The following is a 20,883-nucleotide window of genomic DNA, read 5'->3' as shown; positions in this document are numbered from 1 at the left end:
AAGGGAGCCCTCATGATGGGATCAGTGCCCTCAAAAGACTCTCTAGAGCTTGCTTCCTCTCTGTCCTCCACTCCATGAGGACACAAGGAGGATCGGCGTCCACAAGCCACAGGAGGGAGCTCACCAGAACCTCGCCATCCCACCACTGGCACCCTGATCTCCAGCTTCCGGCCTCCAAAACCGTGAGAAAACCATTGCTGCTTACAAGCCACCTAGTCCAGAATACGTTGTTATAGGAGCCCAAATGGACTGTGCAGTGGGAATAACATGACCAGACCTGGGCCTGGGCACCATCCCCCTCACCCTGAGAGGCTACCTGGCAGATAGGTGGACCTTCTTAATAAAGGGCCTACAAGATGGCAGGACAAGGCTTCTCTGGACAGCCAGGATGAAGGACCCAGAGCACAGTCCAGACCTTGTGCACTGAGCTCCAAAGAAGAGGCAGCCAGAGGTCAGGCTGGTTGGCCCTGGGGTCAGAGCGCAAATCCAGGCATCCCCTGGAGACTCGCGCCTCCAAAAGCCATGGGGGGGACTCTGCGGATACATCAGCCTGGTGCCGAGGGCCCACAGCAGCTGCACTGGCCTTGCCACACCCTAATTAGACTTTCATGGTGTGTCCAGCAGCCTGCTGGGCCCGACTGCCAGCTGGGGCTCCCATTCTGTCTGGTGGCCTCAGTTAATGAAGCCATGAGGGGCTGACCGAGCTCATTACAGGCAATGCGAAGGAACAGGGTACCCCTGCTCATGCTCCCCCAGTGCCTCCCTCCCCCGTGTCCACACTGAGAACAGGAAAAGGGAGCTGAATCCAAATCAAGAGGAAGGAGAGGGGCGGAAGCTGAGCTCTAGCCCAACCACGCAGCCTGAATGGCTCCCGTGACAGCCCAGCCAGAGATGTGGGTTTCTGTACATGTGTCTGAGTCTGTGGTTTTAGCCAAGTGTTCAGAGTCCATGGCTGCTCTCAGACCACACCCAGGCCTTTCTCATCTCAGGCCAAGGAGGCAGAATAAGAGTGAAGGTTCAAATTTGTCACTTCCCAATAACTGGCCCACAGACATGTTTGTACAAGCCTTTCTGTCATCTCTAAGATGGGATACTGATCTGACTCAAAGCAAGTGCTCACTTAATGTGCTCAATAAATCATTACTGTTGTTGTTACTAAAAGACAGTCATGAAAAGGAACCAAAACATGAGCTTCTGAATGGCAGGAGAGTCAGGCGAGTGATTTTTTTCTTCTACTTGTCTGCATTTGTAACAAAAAGTGTTTTACTTTTATCTTAAAACTTAAAAAAGTACATGCTTCCTCCAAAACATCAGAAAAATGAGATTATGTATGAAAGGGCCCAGACAGTGCCTGGGAGGAAGTTATTAACAGAAGTATCCTACTGCAATGAAAGTTTGAATAGATGTGATTGGGTGGGAAAACATGCATGGTATTTGCAAACATGTAATAAATTTTTGCCTTTAATAAGGCATTTCTTCTCCCCAAATGTCAAGGGAAGAAGGCACAAAAGTTGAGAGCTCAAAATGCTGAGGCACCAGGTAAGGAGATGTTGAGGGGAGTTTGAAGGAAGAGCGCTCCCTGGCCAGAGTAGAATGCAAAACACAGAGAGAGAAAGGTGGACGCCACTAAACAAAGTGTAGTCTATACACACAACAGAATGTCATTCACTCTCAAAAAGGAAGGACATTCTGACATGTGACAACATGGGTGAGCCTTGAGGACATTATGCAAAGTGGAATAAGCCACAGTCACAAAAGGACAAATACTGTATGCTTCACATATCTGAGGTCCCTAGAGCAGTCAGATTCATAGAGACAGAGAGCAGAAGGGTGAGTTCCAGGATGGGGCATTGTTCACGGCCTGCAGAGTTTCACATTAGTAAGATGAGTTCTGGGGAAGGATGGGGGTGATGATTACACAACAGTGTGGATGGACTTAATGCCACATACTTGTGTATTTTAAAATATTTAAGGTGGTAGGTAAACTTTATGTTACGTGTAGTTTACCACAATTTAAACCTATGTAGAGAGAAAAAAAGAGATTGAACCCAGAGGAAAGAGGAATGGAACAGACAGGATGGACCAAGTCTCTGGTCTCCCGGGGTTGAGGGCCATTCACTGGAGAGAGGACTCACAGAGGATGGAGACCTCCAGGGAGCATGGCCGAGGGGGGAACAGATGGGGAGCGGGGCGCAACCTGGTAAGGTCATGGCTTCTATCTGCACTTGGCTGCTGGCTCCTCACGGTCCTGAGCTAGGGGGCATTTACAGCTTGAGGACTCAGCCAGGGATGTGCCCAAGAGGATCAAGCCTCCCTCCTGCCTCAAAATCCGAGCTTGGGGTGTGAGAAATTAGGACCTGGAGGGTGTGTGTATATAAATAAGCAACTAAGCCTGGCACCATCCTCCAGGGGAGGAAGGAAGAGGAATACTTTGAGCATCTATTCCAAAGAGAAGCAATTCTGAGGCCACTGTGCTGAAGGAATGCAGACATGGGCTGGCTGACCCCCAGATAAAAGAGAACTGGGTATAGTCAGGATGTCCTGAAAGGCGATGGGCTGGCACCTGGGCCCAGATGGAGGCAGAGCCTGGTGCTTGGTGGCATAATAACAACAGAACCATTTATTGAGCACTTCCTGTCTGTGACAAGTGCTTCTCTTGGTCCATCGTGTATTCCTTTCAGCATCTTTATGGGTAGCAACTATTTCTACCCTCACTTTACACCAAGGAAGACTGAGGGCTGGAGATGAAAGTCACCTGCAGACCCTGGGCCTTAAAAGCCCACCATCTGCCCCCAGGAAGTCCTGGTTTCCTTGCTGCTTCCCCTGCCAGCATTGCCTACCACCGCCCCAGACCTCTAGCCCCTTCTCACTTGAACTGGTGCTCCCGGGAGCTGCGGATCTTGGAGGAGAAGCGCTCGGCCAGCTTCTCCAGGCTGCGGGAATACTCGAGCTCAATCTCGGCTTTCCGGCGGAAAAACTCCTGGAGGTCCTGGAGCAGCTGCAGCCTCGACTCCGACTGCTGCTCCAAGCACTTGAACTGCTCCACCAGCTGCGTGCGGATCTCTGTGGGCAGAAGCAGGAGTGGGCTGTGAGGTGGGGGTGGGGACTGCAGGGAGATCAGCCTGGCCCACCCACCGCCAGTGGTCCAGGCACTGCGATGCCAGCAGCCCCCTCCCCACCACCCGCCACCCAGAGCCTCTCCAGGCACGGCAGGACAATTGAGCAAACGCCAGGTTTTGCCACAATGTAACCCAACATTTGCCAAAGTTGAATCACTGCATGTCACCACCACGATTTTTGCCATACCCGCACATCACATGCATTATTATTTCTTCCACATGATCTAGTAAATTCACTCACTTTTCTTACTGAAAACAACTTACCTAAAACATACAGTTTAATGTCATTATGGCAAGGGTAAAACTAGAACCACTTGCCGTTTTGGTACATAGAAACTTGATTTAACAAAAGCAAAAATTTTGTTAAAATTCTCTCCAGAGACTATTGCTTACCAAAGGCCCTAAGCCTAAACTTCTGAGTCTCCATCAACAAGAGGAAAATGGGAGTGGGAGGGGAGTTAAAGACAGACTTCCTCCAGGTGTAGTCAGGACAGAGCAAGGGCTGAAGGGATGCCATTCACCCTCAGGTTTCAGGGTTATTTAAGGGCATGTGTGTTTTCCTCTCTCAGTCACCTTGAGCTTCCATGCATCACCATCTCAGGTACCACCAGAGAATGTAGTCCAGGCTTCAGGAAATCCTGACGAAGCAACCCAGCTCTGTGCACCCAGGGCAAAAGTTCACAAGCAGGGCTCGAGATAAAAATCACAACCGGATCCCAGTGGTTTCATCACTGCTGCCATCACCGCACAATAACCTCTTCCCCACCATCCCACAGGCTGCCCAGAAGATTAGTCTCTCCGCACTGTGCTCACACCAGCTCCCTGCTCAAAACTCCCCAAGGCCCTCCCCTGGCTGAGTATTAAGTCCAACTCCTTAGCATGGAATTCAAGGCCACCCACTATCTGACTCCAAACTTCTCTGTATCTCCCCCCAGTGAACTCGCTATTCCTTCAAACCAGTCCCTGAGATGTACAATCCTATTGTAGAAATGGGCCTCCTGTCTGAAAAGGTGGCCAGTACCATCTTAGCATCCTTTGGAAAAGGGGTCTTCAGAGCGTGCAGCGCTACTCTGGGGCACTGGAAGCCTTGCCAGGGGGTGCACGGCAGGAACTGTTACAAAGGCATGGGTCTGAGATCCTACTTCCATTCCCATTCTTCCTTGGCCTGAGAATGTGCCTTGGCATCTCTCCTTTCCCACCTGCCTCTTCACAACCATCCTCTCTATTTGCAGAAGACCATCTCCTCCCTTATTCAGAATCTGATTATGGCGCAATTTCTCAGAGTCAAGGTAGAGAACAGTTAAAAACGTTGGCGCTAGCAAAACTTCTTTAATCTAGGGACCATAAGCCCTTGCTACACAAAGTGTGGTCCATAGACCAGCAGCATCAGCATCTTCCGTAGCCTTATTAGAAACACAGCCCTTGGTCAGTCCTGACTATACCTGGAGAAAGTCTGTCTTTAACTCCCTTCCCACTCCCGTTTTCCTCTTGTTGATGCAGACAGAAGTCTTAGTCTTAGAAACAACATCCATAGACTTATTAGAAACCTTAGGTCCCAACCCAGACCTTCAGAATCACAACCTGCATTTTAACGAGATCCCTGGGTGGTCCTTATGCACCTTAAAGCCATCCCATCCATCTCATTCTGAGAAGCACTTCCCATTCTGTCTTACTTTTTATTTTTAGTAATTATTTATCAAATTATAAAACACTGATATTATTTTGATGAACTGAATGATAAATCAATATGAAATAAAGATACTTAGTGTTTTATGGTCAAAGCAAATTTTTTAATATCTGTTTCAATTTACATACATATTTTGGACAAAAAGAAAAGAGAAATCAATAAAAAAGTTCAAGTATGAAAACATTATGTAAAATTCTGTGGAGGAAGTAGAAGGGAATTATGAGTTCAAGAAGGTAAAGATAGGAACAATATAACTATAAAATTTCTGACTTGCACAGGTAATTTTTGGTGAGTGGTGGTGGATAAAAATATTTTGTGGTATTTATCTTCAGTTCAGTTCAGTCGCTCAGTCATGTCTGACACTTTGTGACCCCATGAATTGCAGCACGCCAGGCCTCCCTGTCCATCACCAACTCCCCAAGTTTACTCAAACTCATGTCCATTGAGTCGGTGATGCCATCCAGCCATCTCATCCTCTGTTGTCCCCTTCTCCTCCTGCCCCCAATCACCATGCAATTCCACCCATAGATCATATCCAGAAGAAATCAGTGTTTATGTCTACCCCCAAAATATGGAAAATACTCACAGCTTTATAGCTAAATATTAGAAACAACCCAAAATGTCCATGAAGAGTACATAAGATTTTTTTTCAAAGGGGCAATTTATTTCAAAATGCTTGTCAGTCTTAAAATATTAATAGTAAAGTGAATTTATGCAAGGAATAGATAAGATTTTTTAAATGTGAGATATTCATTCAATGGAATACCATATGATAAGGGAAAAAATGATCTACTGCTACCATGCTGATGGAAAGAAGCAAGGAAAAAAATTAGATCATGCAAAAAATAACTTATGGCAACTGAGTTCAGAGAAATGATCACCTTTGGGGTAGTGACTGAGAGAGGGTGCAAGGTTGCATTCTGGAATACTGGAGACAGACCATTACACCTTGATCGTAAAAATTAACTGAGCTGCACACTAAGATCTGAGCATTCTACTATACATAAGTGACACATCAATAAAAAGGCAAACTAAAAATTGCTGTTATTTAGTTTGCATTTGATACAGTTAACAAGGTAGAGTAATTTTATTCTACAAGGTCAATATTTACAATATGGCAGAAATGATATCCTTCCTAACTGTTTAAATTTCTGGTAAACATTTCAGATGTCAAGTTAAAATGTGTGAGGCAAAAGAGATTTTTTTTTCCCCCCAAGGTTCATGTAGAGGGTAGGCAAGCAAAAAAGTTTTAAAACCAGTGTTTTAGAGGCCAAGCACTGCTCCTCCCAGGAAGTCCTGGTTGGCTCAGCCCTCATGACCCCACTCTGAACTCCCAGGGTACTTGCAATTAGTCTCGGAGAGCCTTGTGCTGTTTTCTTTTAATTTTTTCATGGATGCATGTCATATTAGCTCCTCAAAAGAAATTTAAGCTCTGACAGTGGATTCTCCCAGCACAAATATCAATATCTATATAGCAAATCCCTATTTACCTTTACCAAAGTGCTTTTACCCAAGGACATCAAATGTTGTGATTACGGGAATCTCACCCAACACACATACACATACACACACATACACACCACAGACACCCACATACAATGCACACATCACATTCACATGCCACATGACCTCACATTTACACACATCACACACACCTACCACACATACACATACCAGACACACACCGCATCCATGTACCACAGAAACTCACATACTGCACAAATACCACACATACCACACAATCACCACAACCACCACGCACATTCACACATGCATACCACATACCCACACCACTAACACACCATATCCCAAACACACACCACACACATTCACACACGCCATGCATATACTATCCCCATACCAGACATGGACATGATTAGTAGTACTCACTTTTACAGTTGAAGAAACCAAGACACTATGGAAACCAATCAGGAACTTGTCCAAGGTCACATTTTGCTCTATTAACTCTAACAGTCTACACAGGGACTCCTTGACATGGCTTACTTGTTAAACTGGATTGAGATGCCATCACGAGTGCAAGCCCTGCCTTATTAATACATAGTTACAACATGTTTTCTAAATATTTTAAAATTACTTTTAGACCATCTACTATTTGGGATTCAAAATAACCTTAATAATAATAATCATGAGTACTTACAGAGCACACCATGTGTTCCATGCCTGATGTTGAATTCTCTGGATATTTATCTCACATAATCTGTATAATATCCCCTCTAAAGTGGGTGCTACTAGTATTTCCCCACCTTTTCTCCACAGATGAGTAAGTGGAGGCTCAGAAATAAGTAGCCTCTGGTCATAACAGCTGGTGTATGGCAATTAAGCTAGGAATCAAGCCTAAGTCCTCAATTGAGAGCAATGACCCTCTAGACACCTCACTAAAATGAGGCCATATTATTTTCTTTGAAGACTTTAATCCATCTGTATTCAATTTCTTATATCCGTTTTGTAACAAGATGGTGGGCTAAAGAGATAGTATTTATCAAAAATGCAGCAGCCACTCCCTTCCTCCATTACAGGGCATTATCAGGAGCCAATGTTCTCCTATTTATGAGGGAAATCTCACAAATCACACTTCGCTGACAGGAGACGATTTGGAAGGAGCAGAGAAACCTCCCTCAGTTCACATAACCAGCTGGAGCCTGGAGCAGCTTGGACAGCTCACATCAAGCCTCTCTCACAGGAAACACCCTGGCAGGAGCCAGACTGCTGCCTGCCTGCCGGTGCTGTGGAACCTGCTGGGATCTGATTACCCATCTCCTTATTTCTAACTCCCTTCCAAATTGCTCCTCCTCAGAGCCAGCACAGATTTGGCTTTTCTCGTCGGAGATTTCAAAGAGAGCGAAAAATAAATAAATAAAACAACTGCTTGCAAGGCATAGAGTTCATTCAGAAGACGGTCCCCCCAGGAATGGCTCCAATCTCAGCACAGCACTGAGTAGCGGAAAAATATAGGGGGTTGGGCAGGAAGGAGAAGGGGCTTAGAGAGCTGGGAAAGGCCTTGATATCAGAACTTTTAGAGCTGCAGGTGACCGCCCTGACTCCTGGCACAGCCTCCCGATTTTACAGAGGCATGAGGCCCAGAGAAGTTCTCCTGAAGCACAGCTCTCCCTGTGTCACTCTCCATGGAGTAATAGGAGAGAACAAATCTGTCTCCATATTGCATCTGTCTCTTTTACTTTAACCTTTATCTTCTATTGCTTTTGCTACAAGTTAATCACAAGTTTATTAAGTTAATTTAATAATGCTTAAAGCCTGAAATATACAGGATAGCCCATTCTCAAGGCTCTGCCCTAAAAATCCCCTGTGCTCCACCTACTTACCCTTCCCTCCCTCCTTGCCCCAACTCCTAACAACTGCTCTTTTTTGTTTGTTTTACTATCGCTGTGGTTCGGTCTTTTTCTGAATGTCATATAGTTGGACTCGTTCATTATGTAGGCTTTTAAAACTGGCTTCTTTTACTTAGTAATATGCACTTAGAGCTCTTTCATGTCTTTTCATGGCTTTTTTTCATGGCTTGATAGCTCATTTCTTTTTATTGCTGAATAATATTCCATTATCTGTAATAATATTCATGGTTTCTCTATCCATTCACCTTTTGGAAATTATGAATATTTTGGGCAAGTTTTCGTGTGAACATAAGTCATAAGACTTCCCTTGTGGCTCAGCTGGTAAAGATTCCGCCTGCAATGCAAGAGACCTGGGTTTGATCCCTGGGTTGGGACGATCCCCTGGAGAAGGGAAAGGCTACTGACTCCAGTATTCTGGCCTGGAGAATTCCACAGACTGTATAGTCCATGGGGTCTCAAAGAGTCAGACACAACTGAGTGACTTTCACAAGTCATCCTCACTTCATCTGGATAAATACCTTTTTGTTAACTAATAAGCAGATGCTCCAATACTTTGGTGTGAAGGGCCAACTCACAGGAAAAGACTGATGCTGGGAAAGGTTGAAGGCAAAAGGAGAGGGGGGCAGCAGAGAATGTGATGGCTAGACAGCATCACTGACTCAATGGACATAAACCTGAGCAAACTCCAGGAGACAGTGAAGGACAGGGAAGCCTGGCGTGCTGCCATCCATGGAGCTGCAGAGTCCGACATGGCTTAGTGACTGAACAACAACAACAAGACTAAATTTAACAGCAGTTTTAGGTTTATAGAAAAAAGGGGGAATTCTGGTTTTTAAAATTAGGACAAAATTCCAAAATTAGAAAGGGTATAAAGAGAAATTCTCTCTCCCAGCTTTGTTCACCAGCCACCTGGTCCCTCTCTAGCAAGGTAACCAAGTTTCCAAATTCATATTTCTAGAAATAATGGCATATTTGAAAAATATTATCTCCCCTGTTTTTATACATATTATAGCATGACATTCACAGTGTCCTGTACTTTTTTGTTTTAAAGAATACTTCAGGGCAGTGGGATTTGGAGACTTCCCAGGTGGCCCAGTCGCTAAGACTCTGTGCTCCCAATGCAGGGAGCACGGGTTCAATCTCTGATTGGGGAACTAAGAGTCTGCATGCTGCATGGAGCAGTCAAAAAAAAAAAAAAAACAAACCAAAAACAAAACACGTATGCACACACACAATACATCAGGGAAATCAATTCATGTAATTTTATAAAGAATTTTCACATTCCTTTTTAAAGCACTATAGATTTCCATATTCTATATTCCAAATGTTAATTTTTTTTAGCCAGCCCCCTTTCCTGGACCTTCAGGTTGTTTGCAATCATTTACCACCATAAAAAGTGCTGGAATAAGCAGCCATATACGAGCCTCACTTTGCACACATGCAGAGATGTGATCTGTGTGATGAATTCTCCACCTAGCAGTGCCAGATCAAAAGGCAGTGATTGGTCTTGGTATTCTGAGACTGCAAAAGTGCCCTTCCCTGAAATTTCATCAACTTGTACTCCCACCAGAAATTTATGAGAGGGTCACCGGCACAATTAGAAAGCTGATATGCTGGGATTTACTTCAAAATAACCTTAATGGGGGATCAGGGAATGGTCATACTATGGGTTAAAAACAAACAAACAAAAAAACATGATTGGCTTTGAGTTGATTGGAGAAGTTTAGTTGTGGTGAAAAACATGGGGAAGAGGCTTCTTATACTATTCTCTCTACTTTTTGTAATGTTTGAAACTTTCCACAATAAAAAGGAGAACAAAGAAAGTCAGTCAAAGCCAGAAATGTGATACAAGATCCTGCAGCTCTGGTTAACAGGTCTGACCAGTTAGAAATTAAGAATGCCAATAACTTGTCCCCAGAGGCCTCTGCCCCTAGCCCGGGGAGGGCTCTCCTGGGCTAGAGGGAGGGGCCAGAGAATGACCATAAGAGCAGGCCCCACTCAATTCTCATCCTTGCACCCTGTCCTGAGAATGTGGTAAGTTTTCTGACACTCCCTGGGGCAGCAAGGCCCCACTTTCACAGTCTGTATCCATCCTAAAAATCAAGATCCAGTGAGTGTGTGTCCCTCTGGTCCACAGAGGCAGCTGGTGTTATCTTCCTCAGGATGAAATTTCAGGAGCAAACAAGGAGAATGGTATGTTACACAAATGCACAATCCTGCCTGAGTCTGGCACTGTTCTCATTCCTACTTTATGGATGAACAATTGAGACTCAAGGAGGGGGTGTGAGTACCTAGGGTCACCCAGAAAGTGGCAGAGCCAGGGCTCAAATCCAGAGAAAGGGGCAGACAGGAACCAAGATGACCCAGTCTCCAGTTTAGGGTGCTTTTCCCGGGGTTCTCCATGTCTTCCCTTTCACGGATCGTGTAACACTCCATCTCCAGTCTCCACCCCACACTCCATCTGTCATCTCAGTGCCATTCTTATTGGTTCTGGCTGTCACCATGTCCCCCACTGCAACCTGACCTTGACCGCAGGCCCTCCTGTGGTGGAGGGAAACATCAGTTCAAATCCTGGCCCTGCAACATACTTAGCTGGTGGACTTGGGAACTTCCTCATTTCTCAGAGTCTCATTTCCCCCTGTAAAAATGGGGATGTTAATAATATACCTCAGATTGTGGTCTTAAGTGTTGATAAGTGATCAAGGAGAAAGTTTTTTGTATAGTGCTTCATATACATTAGCACTGCACCCAGTGGCTACTAGCCACACGTGGCTCTTTAAATTTGATCAAAATAAAAAATTCATTCCTCAGTTGCACTTGCCACGTTTCCAGTGCTCAAAAGCATGGCTACTATATTGGACACTACAGAATACTTTCATCACTGCAGATAATTCGACTGGATAGCGCTGTATGAGAGGCTCAATAATGGTTATCTATGATTCTCATTTATTATTATTGCTTTCTGTGGCCATTTCTCATCTTCTCAGGTGGAATAAAGACCTAAGGCAAAAGTGACATCCATGTTTTATTACTCAGATTTTACACTCAACCCCTCCAACTAGAGCAGTGTAATGGGGCCCGCGAGGCCCGCAGAACAGCAAGATGGAGATCCATTCTCATTGCTGCCAGCCCAGTGCACAGCATCCTGAGGGATCCACTGCCATCCTCCTCCGGCCTAACAAGAGGCAGCGTGGCAGAGATGATGGACACAGCAGAGCCTGAAGCCCAGCTGCTCTCATGAGGTGGACTGTTGTCTCTGCCAGAGGCCACTGTGAGATCTTGGGCAGACAAGTCATTTTCTCTGAGCTGTTTTCCAGTCTGTAAAAGGCAGGTAACTACAGATATCCTGCAGAGCTGCTGCAAAGATCAGACTAGCAATAACGTGTGGGATGTGCCAGACGCCTAGAAGACCCTCTGCAACAGCCTCCACTGAGAGGTGGCAGGACATAGCAGGAAGGAAACAGCCTATAGGCTTTGGGGAGAGCCAGCCTGGGTTCCAAACCTGGTTTTCTCCACTTTGTATAAGTCTCTTTGGCTCTCGGAGTCTCTTTTCTTGTTTATAAAGTTGGGAATAACAATACCTTCCTGGGGGGTTTGTCAAAAGGGCGACAGGTGGTGTGCACATGAGGCTCCCTGTGCCTGGTACCCTGTGTCTGGTACCTAGCGTGTAGGCAATAAATGGCAAGAAGGGGGCGTCACTGCCGCTGCAGCCGCGCAGAGTGAGCAGAGCTAGCTGACTCTCAGGCCCAGGCCGCGCCCTCTGTCCACAAGCCCTCAAGGACTGTGTATCGCCCCGCGACAGCCCCGTGAATCATCCTTTGGCCTCTTGGCGCTGGGTTCCCCCCTCCTTCCCCGCCCCCTCGCAAGCCTGGGCCCACGGTTCTTTCCTTCTCTGAGTCCTGCACCGAAAGCTCCACGGCCCCGGCGCGGGCCCTGCACCCTAGCCGGGTCTCCCAGCCTCGTGTACCTAAAAAGGCACCTCGTCGTAGGGCCCCGAAACCCAGAGGGCGCCCGGTCCGCGCTCCGCGGGTAGGGGTGGAGCGCACCGGCTGCCAGGCCAGAAGCGGCACCGCGCCGTTTCCCCGGCAACCACCGCCCGCCGCGCGCCCGGCCCAGCGGAGCCCGCCTCCCCCCTAGAAGCAAGCTCCTGTCTGCAGACTCCACCAGGCTCACAGCACCTTCTATTAAATTATCTCTTATATTGCCCAGGACCCCTACCATTGACATCAGTCCGTCCCTGATTAACTTTAACCAGGCCCTTTCGCATCCTTCATCACTTCTGACCACAGAAGTGGGCGGCAGGGAGCGGGTGGCTATCACACCATTTTACAGGAATTTGAGGCCCACGAGAAGGTAAAGGACCTGTGGGAATCACAGGATTCAAACCCCTCTGGCCTGACCCTGCTAGGCGTTGCCGGCGGCTAGCTCTGCTCCCGACCCACACAAGGGATCAGACCCAGAATGGGATTGTTTCTCAAATCTTATCGCTGCCTCAGCCCTGATAAATGGGCCACTGGGTGATGCGGTGCCAAGAGCTGAGTCTAGGATCAGACTTGCTGAGTTCAGAGCCTGGCCTTGAAGCTTGATAGCTGTGTGAACGTCAGCAAATCAGTTAGCCTCTCTGGGCCTTGGCTTTCCCATCTGCAAAATTCTGGAAGGAAAAAACGGCAGAAAATGACTGCTTAGTGCTTCCCACAAATTGTCTCCTTGTTTAAGCAAAGTAGTGAATATTATGCTACAGCCGTAGGAAGAAGTCCCTACTACTGTTATTCCCTTTTGCAAAAAAGGAGACTGAGGCACAGAGAGGTGAAGTGATTTGCCTAATTTCACCTAATCATTAAGCTCTAAATCATGTACCACTTGCCAGAGATGTTTCCTGGGTGCCTGTGTGTATTCTTTGCAACCCCATGGACTGTGGCCAGCCAGGCTCCTCTGTTCATGGAATTCTCCAGGCAAGAATACTTGAGTGGGCTGCCATGTCCTTCTCCAGTCGATCCTCCCAACCCAGGGATCGAACCCAGGTCTCCCGAATTGCATGCAGATTCTTTACCATCTGAGCCACAGTGGACTCCTGGGCACTTACTATATATATGTACTATTCCAAGTCAGTCAAGCTTTGATACTCTGTCCTTATCCATCTCACAGTTACTCAGGGTAGTGAAGGCCAGGCTTAGAATAGATGATCAAATCACTTTGACTCAAGGCCTCCTTGAAACAAATTATGTCTGCTCCCAGCTTACTGGGGAGTGAGAAAACACATATGCTGGAAAGGAGCCGGGTGAAGTGACTGGCATTTCCCTCTCTGCTTCTCATCACCAGACCCTCCCCCAGAAAGAAAGCACAGTACAAGGGCTAATGTTTTGGAAAAAAAAAAAAAAAAAAAGAATTATTTAATGATGGTGATGACCATGCTATTTGTCAACCAGGAAAATCTTCCTCTAAGAGGAAATTATCCGGTTCCAAACTAAGGAATTACAATCATGGTTGACAAGATGAGAGATGCGACTGCCACTCCCCACTGTGATCCAAAGCACAGACCCAGCTCTGCAGCATTGTAAGCATCCCTACCTCGATTGTTAAACCAGGTCTCTCAAGCAGAGTTCAAAGCCAAGTGGGTGGGAGAAGGGGTTTCCCTACAGCATCTGGGCCGTGTCCAAATAGCAGCCATTCCTTCTCAAAAAGAAGTCAGACAGAAGTTGCCTACCCGCTTTCCAGATGTTCAGTGAAAAGCAAAGAATGGCCAGAATAAGGCCATGGCTCCTCCGACCAGAAGCTGTGAGTTAAAATGGGACGTGATCAATTTTCAGCACAAGGTTAATATTCATGGCTTTGCTGCTCAATGGTCCTTGAAAGATCAGCTGCATTTAAATTGGAAAAGATCAGGAATCATTAATTCCTGAATTTTCAGCTGCATCCTCTGACCAAGGGCATTTTCCTTTATGTTTCCAATTCTACCCTGCTCCTAGAATCCAGAAGTCAGAGAACTAGGGACCCCTGGAAACATCTAAGTGCTTCTCAAAGTTCAGAGTCATTTTCACATTTCCCATTCTCTAAAAACCTCTATCCTGTATTTTTAAAAATATATTTCTCTACATCCCCTCACTTTTTACATGGGATACTTTACAGTATTGCCATAAATGGAAAAACCTGAATCACTCTCCATTAATGGAAGGTAACTGAAAAAATAAATACAATGACCATAAAATAATGTTATTAAAGTCTACCTAGAGTCTGTAGCTGAGACCAGTGTTTTTTTTGTTTGTTTTGTTTTGTTTTTATAAAAAGAGTTTGGTAAAGTATTCGAGGAAGTGTTGAAGACACACTAGCACCTAACAGCAATTTTCTCCTTAAGAGGGGTTGAAGGAGAATTTAAAAAAATAAGTATCTATTTGTGTGAGTCCATGCTATTTAATTCTGTCTCTGTGAACCACCTAAAATTATCCTATATATACACACCATCAGTGGTGCTCATCCCTCACTTCAGGAAACAATAATTGGTCTAGCCCCTTAATTCACTAAAGGGAAACTAAGGAACAGAGACCCTTACCCCAATGTGGCACCAAAATCTGTGTCTCCCAGCTTTTTGGCCACTGCTCTTTTGATTACAGTTCTTCACATCCAAGTCCTTTCTTCTCTGTTGTGATGACAGGCACTAAGCACAATGTCGGTGTCAACCACCGAGTTGGTTCCTAGCAAATATTTTAGATGAATAAACTAGCCGGTCAAAAGAAATGATGTGTTGTAGAAGGCTGAATAATGAAATCCCCTCTAGGGATTCAGTTCCTAATTCCTGGAACCTGTGACTATCACCTTAAATGGCAGAAAAGGACTGTGTGGATACAATTAGGTTAAGAATCTTGAGATGAGCAAATTATCCTGAATCATCCAAGCAGACTCTAAATGGAACCGCAAGTGACCTTATAGGAAAGAGAAAGAAAGAGACTGGCACAGACAGAAGAGGAGGAGGTGATGAGGTTACAGAGGCAGAGACTGGAGTGATGTGGCCACAAGCCACGGAATGCCTGCAGCCCTGGAACCTGGAAGAGGCAAGGAACAGTTCTCCCCCAGCGTCTCTGGAAGGAGTAAATGGGGCCCTCTGACACCATCCTAACTTTGGACTGGTGAAACTGACTTCAGACTTCTGGCTTCTATAACTATGAGAGAATTAATGTGTGTTGTTTTAAGTCACCAGACTAGCAGTAATTTGTTACAGCAGCCGTGGGAAACTTATACAGTGTACATTACACCATTTTGAAAGCTCTAAAGAATGACAGAATATGGTCTAAGTCTACGGGGTCACACAGAGTCAGACACGACTGAAGCGACTTAGCATAGCATAGCATAGCATAGTGAGTGATATAGAAATTCAGATGACCAGAAGAAGGAGGGACCTAGGGGTGCTGAAGAGTCAGCTGAGACCTCATAAAGGAGAAGAGCTGAGGTGGGATTTATAGGATCCAGAGAAGCAGAGAGAGGTAGCTGGGCATCTATTATACAAACCCACAAGCATTTACTGAATGCCTACTATGTCTGTGTTAGAGAACAAGAGGAGCTGTGGTGGAAATATGTTTACAACAGGATCCTTGCCTTCAAGGAACTGCCAGTGTATATGAGGATAAGGCATACCTAGGTGAAAAAATAATTTGCAATATGAGATGAAACAATTCCCTTTCTAGGATCAGAGGCATACACCAGAAAAAGTATGTGCAGAAATTTATATCACAACATTATTTATAAAAGCAAAAACTTATACATAACATAACATAATCCAACAACAGGATATTGGTTAAATATCTTCACACATCCATGCAATAAACTCTGCAATTTAAAAATCATGTTGTTTACTGTTTACAGAAGCCAAGATATGGCAACCTAAATGTCCATCAACAGAGTAATAGATAAAGAAGATGTGGTGCATAAATACAATGGAATATTACTCAACCATTAAAAAGATGAAATAATGCCATTTGTAGCAACATGGATGTACCTAGACACTCTCATACTGACTGAAGTAAGTCAGACAGAGAAGGAGAAATATATGATATCCCTTATATGTGGAATCTAAAAGGAAATGATACAAATGAGCTTACAAAACAGAAACTTGGTCTTGGAGAATGAACTTACAGTTGCTGGGGGAAGGATGGTAGAAAGGGACACATAGGGAATTTGAGATGGACCTGTACACACTGCAATATTTAAAACTGATAACCAACAAAGACCTACGGTATAGCACATGGGACTCTGTTCAACGTTATGTGACAGCCTCGATGGGAGAGGAGTTTGGGGAAGAATGGATACATGTATATGCATGGCCGAGTCCCTTCGCCGTTCACCTGAAACTATCACAACATTGTTAACTGGCTATACCCCAATACAAAATAAAAAATATAAAAAATAAATAAATAAATAAATTGTGCTGTATAATAGTTAATCATATAATGATCTAATAGTTATTATAGTTAATATAGTAGTTCACATGTAAGTTCATTGGAAAATGCCCATAATATATAGTTAAATAACAAAAGCAGGTTACAAAAATAGGAGGTACGGTTTAGTCTTCCTAAAATATAACTATAGCTATTTATAAACAGAGAAAAACTAAAGAATATACACCAAAGTGTGAACTGTGGTTATCTCTACATGGTGGGATTACAGATTAATTTGTTTCTTTGATAGATATTTCCTGAGCACCTAGGTGCTAAGCCATGACTTTCTAAACTTTTTCATAAGGGGCTAGAGAATAACTATTTTAGGTTTTGCAGGCCATACATTCTCTATTGCAACTACACAGTTCTACCCCTGTAGCAAAAGAGTAGCTATAGACAGTATGGCAATGAATACAGATGGCTGTGTTTTAGTAAAACTTTATAAAAACAGGCAATGGGCCACATTTGACCCCTTGGACCTAAGTTTCCAATACCTGTCCTAATGACTGTGCTTTCCTATTTCTGTATTTTTCAAATCCTCTACATAATGGGCCTTATACCTCTAATATAGGCAGGGGTAGTAAATTTTTAAAAATACTATCAATAGGCCCTGGAAAGGCCATGGTTGATTCTAGCAGGGTAGCATCTCCTCTAGGGTGACAGCCTCAAATATCTCCAGGGGTTAGGCAGGTAACAAAAATGTGATTAGAGAACTGGTATGAAACAATACAGAGAGCACAGCTCTGATCAAATATATTAACATTCACTCTTTAATGTTAATGCTGTATCTGCTAAACAAAAAGGATCTATAAACCGCTAGTTTATGAAAAGCCTTCCCAGCAAATGTCACTTTAGCTAGTGCCATCCCTGATGGATTGAAACCCACAGCAGGGCAGATCCCACTCTGTCACGGTTGTCCCCACCTTGACCCCATTAACTCATGTTGAAATGACCAGTCGGGGCCAGAGTGCTAATCTTTGCTGAAAAGGTGCCTCCAGCCATGTGTGCATTCACCTGACAGTAATAGAATGCGGGATGAATTTCCTTGACCTGCTAATGAGAATGCCACATGGAAGAACATCCAAGGCCTCAGTGAAGCCCAAACACCCTATGCACATTGCGGCTACTGCTCACCGAGGCTTGCCTGGGATGGAAAGGCACTACATCAGGCTGAGTGATTTATGTTTCTGCGAGCCGCATGAATTGTTGCCCATTACCTCATCCTGGCAACTTGGCAACTTTTTGCCAATGATTTTTAGAAAGGACAGAATGAGAAACAAGATGGGTTGGGCCAGTGTGCATCCGTGTGTGTGTGTGTGTGTGTGTGTAAAACTCTGCAAATTTTCAAAGGGAATCTTTGTCCATTCCACAACAGAGGCAGAGGTTAAATTTTCAAGGAGGTCAGAGAGGGGGCCTGGTTATTTGAAGGAATTTTATTTTTAAGGTGTACATCAAGCAAGTCTTTACAATCACCACTCCCAGTTCCTGTTGTCAATCAGGAACCTTCGGGAATCTCTTCAGGAGACTTTCCATGCCTCAGAGGACAGAGGGGGTGCACGAGACACAACGAAAGGAGTCCAGTTATGTACCTTCTCAAATGCTCAGTCCAGAGGACTTTTAAGAAAAGGCCCAGGAAAAATAGTACAGAATTATTATGGTTGCCAAATGTCTTAATAATGGGTTACAGGCCTGAGCACAGATAATGTTAGCACACGTACATGCTGTGGTCTGGTAAGACTATTTCTTACTCAAACATGGACTTAAAAAATATAGATTCTGAGTTAATTCCAGCTCTGTCTCAAGGTATTAACCTTATCTATAAACTGGGATTTATGAGACTTACCTATGAATTGTGGTAAAAGTCAAGTTAGAAAATATACACATACATGAAAGAGTTCTGTAAACAGTAAAGTTAAACAGGTATGATTCTTCTCCATGGTATGATTATTACTACACTTTATAAGAGTGCATTACCTGCAAATTAGAACAAAATGTGGCTGCATGTCCAGCCACTGCAGTAGAGACACAAGCTCAACCACAGAGGAGGAGGTTACCGTGTCCTCAGCAGACACGCCTCCCAGTGGTACAGCAAATCGTCAGGCTGGAATCCCATCATTCACACCTGGGCTCAGAGCAAGCACTTACTGCCTCAGTATAAATCCATTTGTCCTTCTAATGCAATATGGAACTCTCTGCCAAGTACATATTTCATGTCTTGGGTCCTATTACCAAAGAGGAAAAACACCTCATGTTTATTTGCTTGCCACTTGGCAGCAGAATGTAGTGGGTTCTTTCTGTTCCCTGCTGGGGCCATAATTCTTCATGAGATGTTGGCCAAATAGCCTCACTCTTCTCGGTCAGTGGGTCAATGAATTGCTTTTTCAGTCCTACCTTTGAGAGTCCCTTGGACTGCAAGGTGATTCAACCAGTCCATCCTAAAGGAGATCAGTCCTGAGTGTTCATTGGAAGGACTGATGTTGAAGTCCAATATGAAACTCCAATACTTTGGCCACCTGATACAAAGAGCTGACTCATTTGAAAAGACCCCAATGCTGGGAAAGATTGAAAACAGGAGGAGAAGGGGATGACAGAGGATGAGATGGTTGGATGGCATCACTGACTCAATGGACATGAGTTTGAGTAACTCTGGGAGTTGGTGATGGACAGGGAGGCCTGGGTGCTGTGGTCCATGGGGTCATGAAGAGTCGGACACGACTGAGCGACTGAATTGAACTGATGGATCAAACTCTGGGCTTCAAATTCCACAGAAAGCCGAATGGTTGTATTAAAGTCTGCTGCTGCTGCTAAGTCGCTTCAGTTGTGTCCAACTCTGTGTGACCCCATAGACAGCAGCCCACCAAGCTCCTCCGTCCATGGGATTTTCCAGGCAAGAGTCCTGGAGTGGATTGCCTTTGCCTTCTCCGGTATTAAGGTCTATTTCAGTATTAAGAGCTTACTGAATGTTAGCCAAGTGGGCAATTTCTTAGTATAATACCCCTCTGTGGCCCATTTGGGCAAAATTCAGGTTATGTGCTCTATAGTTCTATGGGAACCACCTCCCAGCCAAGTGCCCACCGCCTGTACCCTTTGCATACAGACGAGCTCCAGCCCCTTGTCCTTCCCCTTCCTCTTCCCTTGGCCTCTAGTGATTTATCCCAACAGTGAGGTGAATTGCTGGCAAGAACACAACAATAGCAGATTCTAACTTCCAAAGCACTGCCTGTTCCCTTCTGTTCAACTCCTATATCCTCCTTCTTGAATGAGGGTGGCTACTGTGGGTCACCTTACGGGGGAAATGAACATAAAACGTCATCTTTGGATCCTGCACTCCATGGTAGGAAATACATGAAATGTCATCAAGGAATACAGCAAAAACACAAATGCCAGCAGTGCTGATTCCTTTTCAGTATCTGTCTTGGAGAGGTTGAGGACTGCGAGGCAAAACCAGTCTCTATGAGGCTCTGGGTCCACTGCTTCCCATAAGAAGGGGACATAATGGATCTACAAGCACCTGCGAGGGAGGGGGATGGTCTGACCTGGGTCCTACTTTCCGGAATTCCAGGGACCTCAGTGATCATCAAAGCCAGCGCTTCCTCCCAGGGAGTTCCACACTCCTGTGCCCATGAGCTGTCCCTCATTCCCACCCTGAACCTTCTCTCCCCACATATCACCTAAGTGAGGACACAGCACGTTGAATCCCCTACACATTCAAGTTCCAAAGTGGCCATCACCTTACCTGTCCCTTACACCCACACCTCCATCCCAAGTCCTTCTGCTGCCCCAGGACTTCTAAACTCATCTGCTTCTCTCCACCTCTACCGCAACCCTGGTGAGAGCCTCTATCATCTCTGACCTGGAGAATCACAACAGCCTCTTCAACCAGTGTCCGTATCACACTTGTCCCATTTCCAATGTTTTCAAAGCAGTTCTTCTTTGGAAAGCAAAAATCTCACTCATGTCACCACCAGCAAGACCCTCTCCTCCCCATTCTTCACCTCCAGCCTAAAACCCTTCAATGGATTTCATCTCCTTCAGGATAACAGACCAAGCCCTGGAGTGGCTACAAGACTCTCTAGGATGTGCTCTCTCCATCTAGCACGGCATCATCTGGTTTGTCTGGCCCTTGTTCACTGTCCTCTGGCTCCCCGGCTTTCTCTGTTGCTTGAGCACAACACCTTTCCTGCCTCAGAGCCCTTCACTTGCTATTCTTCTGCCTGAAATGCCCTTCTCTTCTCTTTAGTTCTCTCTCTTATCCTCACTAGCTCCTATTTATCCTCATGTTT

The 20,883-nt window shown here is 45.1% G+C and overlaps 1 protein-coding gene across 4 annotated transcripts in view; it reads right to left on the bottom strand.

Moving 5' to 3' along the window:
* SRGAP3 (SLIT-ROBO Rho GTPase activating protein 3) overlaps nucleotides 1-20,883 on the bottom strand; it is a 247,457-nt gene that overhangs the window by 123,062 nt on the left and 103,512 nt on the right. For all 4 annotated transcript variants that reach the window (XM_006070759.4, XM_044933455.2, XM_044933456.2 and 1 more), the window contains exon 2: nucleotides 2,871-3,063. In XM_006070759.4, the coding sequence (XP_006070821.3) occupies nucleotides 2,871-3,063 (193 nt within the window). The remainder of the gene's footprint in view (nucleotides 1-2,870; nucleotides 3,064-20,883) is intronic.

The sequence above is a fragment of the Bubalus bubalis genome, chromosome 21, assembly GCF_019923935.1.
Source record: "Bubalus bubalis isolate 160015118507 breed Murrah chromosome 21, NDDB_SH_1, whole genome shotgun sequence".
Taxonomy (NCBI): Eukaryota; Metazoa; Chordata; class Mammalia; order Artiodactyla; family Bovidae; genus Bubalus; species Bubalus bubalis.
This window is presented reverse-complemented; position numbering and strand designations above follow the sequence as displayed.